The sequence below is a fragment of the Phoenix dactylifera genome, chromosome 3 (genome assembly GCF_051530095.1).
Source record: "Phoenix dactylifera cultivar Ajwa chromosome 3, Ajwa_hap1_PhDact_Kaust_v1.1, whole genome shotgun sequence".
Lineage (NCBI taxonomy): Eukaryota > Viridiplantae > Streptophyta > Magnoliopsida > Arecales > Arecaceae > Phoenix > Phoenix dactylifera.
Window position 1 is genome coordinate 51,465,924 of NC_143192.1, and position 2,375 is coordinate 51,468,298.

The 2,375-nt window shown below is 43.7% G+C and overlaps 1 protein-coding gene across 1 annotated transcript; it reads left to right on the forward strand.

Annotated features, from left to right (window-relative positions):
- Positions 1 to 1,056: 1,056 nt before the first annotated feature.
- On the forward strand, positions 1,057 to 2,097 carry LOC103695623 (transcription initiation factor TFIID subunit 8-like). Its single transcript, XM_008776988.5, has one exon. The coding sequence runs from the start codon at positions 1,183 to 1,185 to the stop codon at positions 1,888 to 1,890; it is 708 nt and encodes a 235-aa protein (XP_008775210.2). The 5' UTR covers positions 1,057 to 1,182; the 3' UTR covers positions 1,891 to 2,097.
- Positions 2,098 to 2,375: the final 278 nt, after the last annotated feature.

Consider the following 2,375-nt stretch of genomic DNA (forward strand, 5'->3'; position numbering starts at 1 on the left):
TACTTAATCTTTTCTTTGGGTCGTTTGTAGAAAAAATTGCATATAAAAATTCTCATGCATAAATAGTTGATTATGAATAATGAGAGTAAGATACAAAAGTTTCACTTATTTTTTGAAAGAAAGATAATTTTATAGTTAAGCAGATCAATAATATTTGTGTTGTTGTTTTTCATTTGAAGAATGCGGATTCAGTTGGTCTTTGAAGGAACACCTGGGTTAAGTCTTGAATTAAACATGAACTAGATCAAAGCGTTTATGATTAAAGAAAAGGATACAACTTAAACCAAGCTATCTCTACCCTAATCATCCAAATTGAGTCATTCATATTTTCTCTTAATATAAGAAATAATGGTCAAAGCAATAGTTATTTTAAAATAACTAATAATACATTGATCTTGAATCTCTTGAGTTTTTACTAAAATTTATATATTGGTTATACTCGAGTGAATCTCTCAAATCTGATTAGATTTACATCAGACAATAGAGATCTCACATCAATAATCCGAGTTGTTAAATATGATCTGCTACCTCTAAACTACTTGCATACTAAAATTCGTATAATTTGATAATCTCTAATCCATAATCAATATATATATATATATAAAATTTAATATTATTCAAACTATCTAAATTTTTGACCATTTAATTTATAGGTAAAGATCTTTAAATCATATAAGTTTGGGTATAGAAACCGTCTAAAAATAGTAGATTCCACAACTCAAATTATCAATGAAGCACCATCCAACCTAGATCTAATCGAATTTAAATAAAGATCTACTCAAATATAACTCAAGCTCTCTCTCTCTCTCTCTATGTGTGTGTATATATATATTTATTTATTATAATAAAAAAATTTAAAATATATGTATATATTTTTCTGCTTCTAATATCAGGCACTAAAGTAGCGCATGCTAAAACGGAAGAATTGCCAAAGACCAGCGAGCAACGTGACCGGCAGCCTTACCATGCGTTTGGACCCTCCCAGCCAACTCTGAGAGCTAAACCGCATCCGACTCGAAACAAAAATTGCGTCTACTAGGTATCACCGCCTCACCTGTTACGATACAGCCAATACCCCACCTCTCCTGGGGTTTTATTAGGGTTTCGTCGCGTCGATTAGCAACCTTTCCTCTCCTTCGCAAACCTTCGGCAGCCCCACAAATTTCCTAACTCCGGCCATGAATGGAACCGCCGTCGAAGCATAAGGAGGAGGATCAGAGCCCTCGTCCCCCCTTCGCCGCCACCGTTTCCAGGGTCTCCGTGGCCCAGATCTGCCTCACCGTCGGGTACGCTGCCGCGGAGCCCGCCGCCCTCCGCGCCCTCGCCGACGTCGCCGCTCGCTTCATCCAGGCCCTGACCCGGTCGGGCGCCTCTGTCGCCGCCTCCCACGGTCGGACCGACGCCAACCTCCTCGACCTCGTCTGGGCGATGGAGGACCTCAGCCTCCCGCTGGGCTTCGCCGGCGCCTCCGATCCGACGAGACCGCTTCTGAGATCGAGCATTTTGAGAGAGCTTATGGCGTTCGTCCGATCGGTGGAGGAGATCCCTTTCCCGAGGCCGATCCGGCGCGAATCCGTGAGGACGAGGGTTTCGCCGAGCTTCGCGCAGATGGGGCGAGAACCGCCGTTCCGGCACGTGCCGCGGTGGCTGCCGTGCTTCCCGGAGTCATGGGAGAGGTCGCCGAGAGAGGGGGAGGGCGGCGGGGACGGGAGAGATGCGGAGGGTAACAGGGAGAGGACGAAGGGGGTGAGCTTATTATGGGAAGGGGAGAGGCTTTTGCCGGCGGAGAGGGAGAGAGTTTGGTTCCGATTAGAGTACTGTGGTAGGGAGAGGAAGAAGAAGAAGAGGGTCGGCGAGAAGGCGGAAGAGAGGGGTGGGAAGAGAAGATAGCCTGGGATTTTTTTCAGTGTTTATTCTTATTAATTTATCTCGCTGGGAGCTGAAAAAAGTGGCGAGGAAGAGGAGGATCGAACACATGATATAAGGGGAAAGACAATATTACCGACTGTTGTAGCTGCCACTATAGCTGTATGCGTTGAAGTTGTTGTATCTAAACACACTTTTTTATATAACTACTTCTGCCAACATCTATTAAAACTCTCGTCTTGCCAAACGCACCATAAGAGATGGTGGTCCAGAGGCCCGAAATTGTTGGTGTCTCCTTGGTTTGAGTTCATTTGCGTTCTAGGTTTTAGAGTTAGTTTAGTTCCACTGTTTTTGTCTGTTGGAGATATTCAAAGATAACTAAGCATGCGGTGAGTTTATTTTGATCTGGCTTGTGTAGCTTCATTTGGATTGGGGATATAGGGGTTTATCCCTCTTTATCCCTGAAATAAATGGCGAAGGCAGCATGTTGTTAGGTGAATAGATTTAGC

Bases quoted from the DNA above. Each gene is read 5' to 3' on its own strand.
- LOC103695623 (XM_008776988.5), top strand. From the start codon at position 1,183: ATGGAACCGCCGTCGAAGCATAAGGAGGAGGATCAGAGCCCTCGTCCC.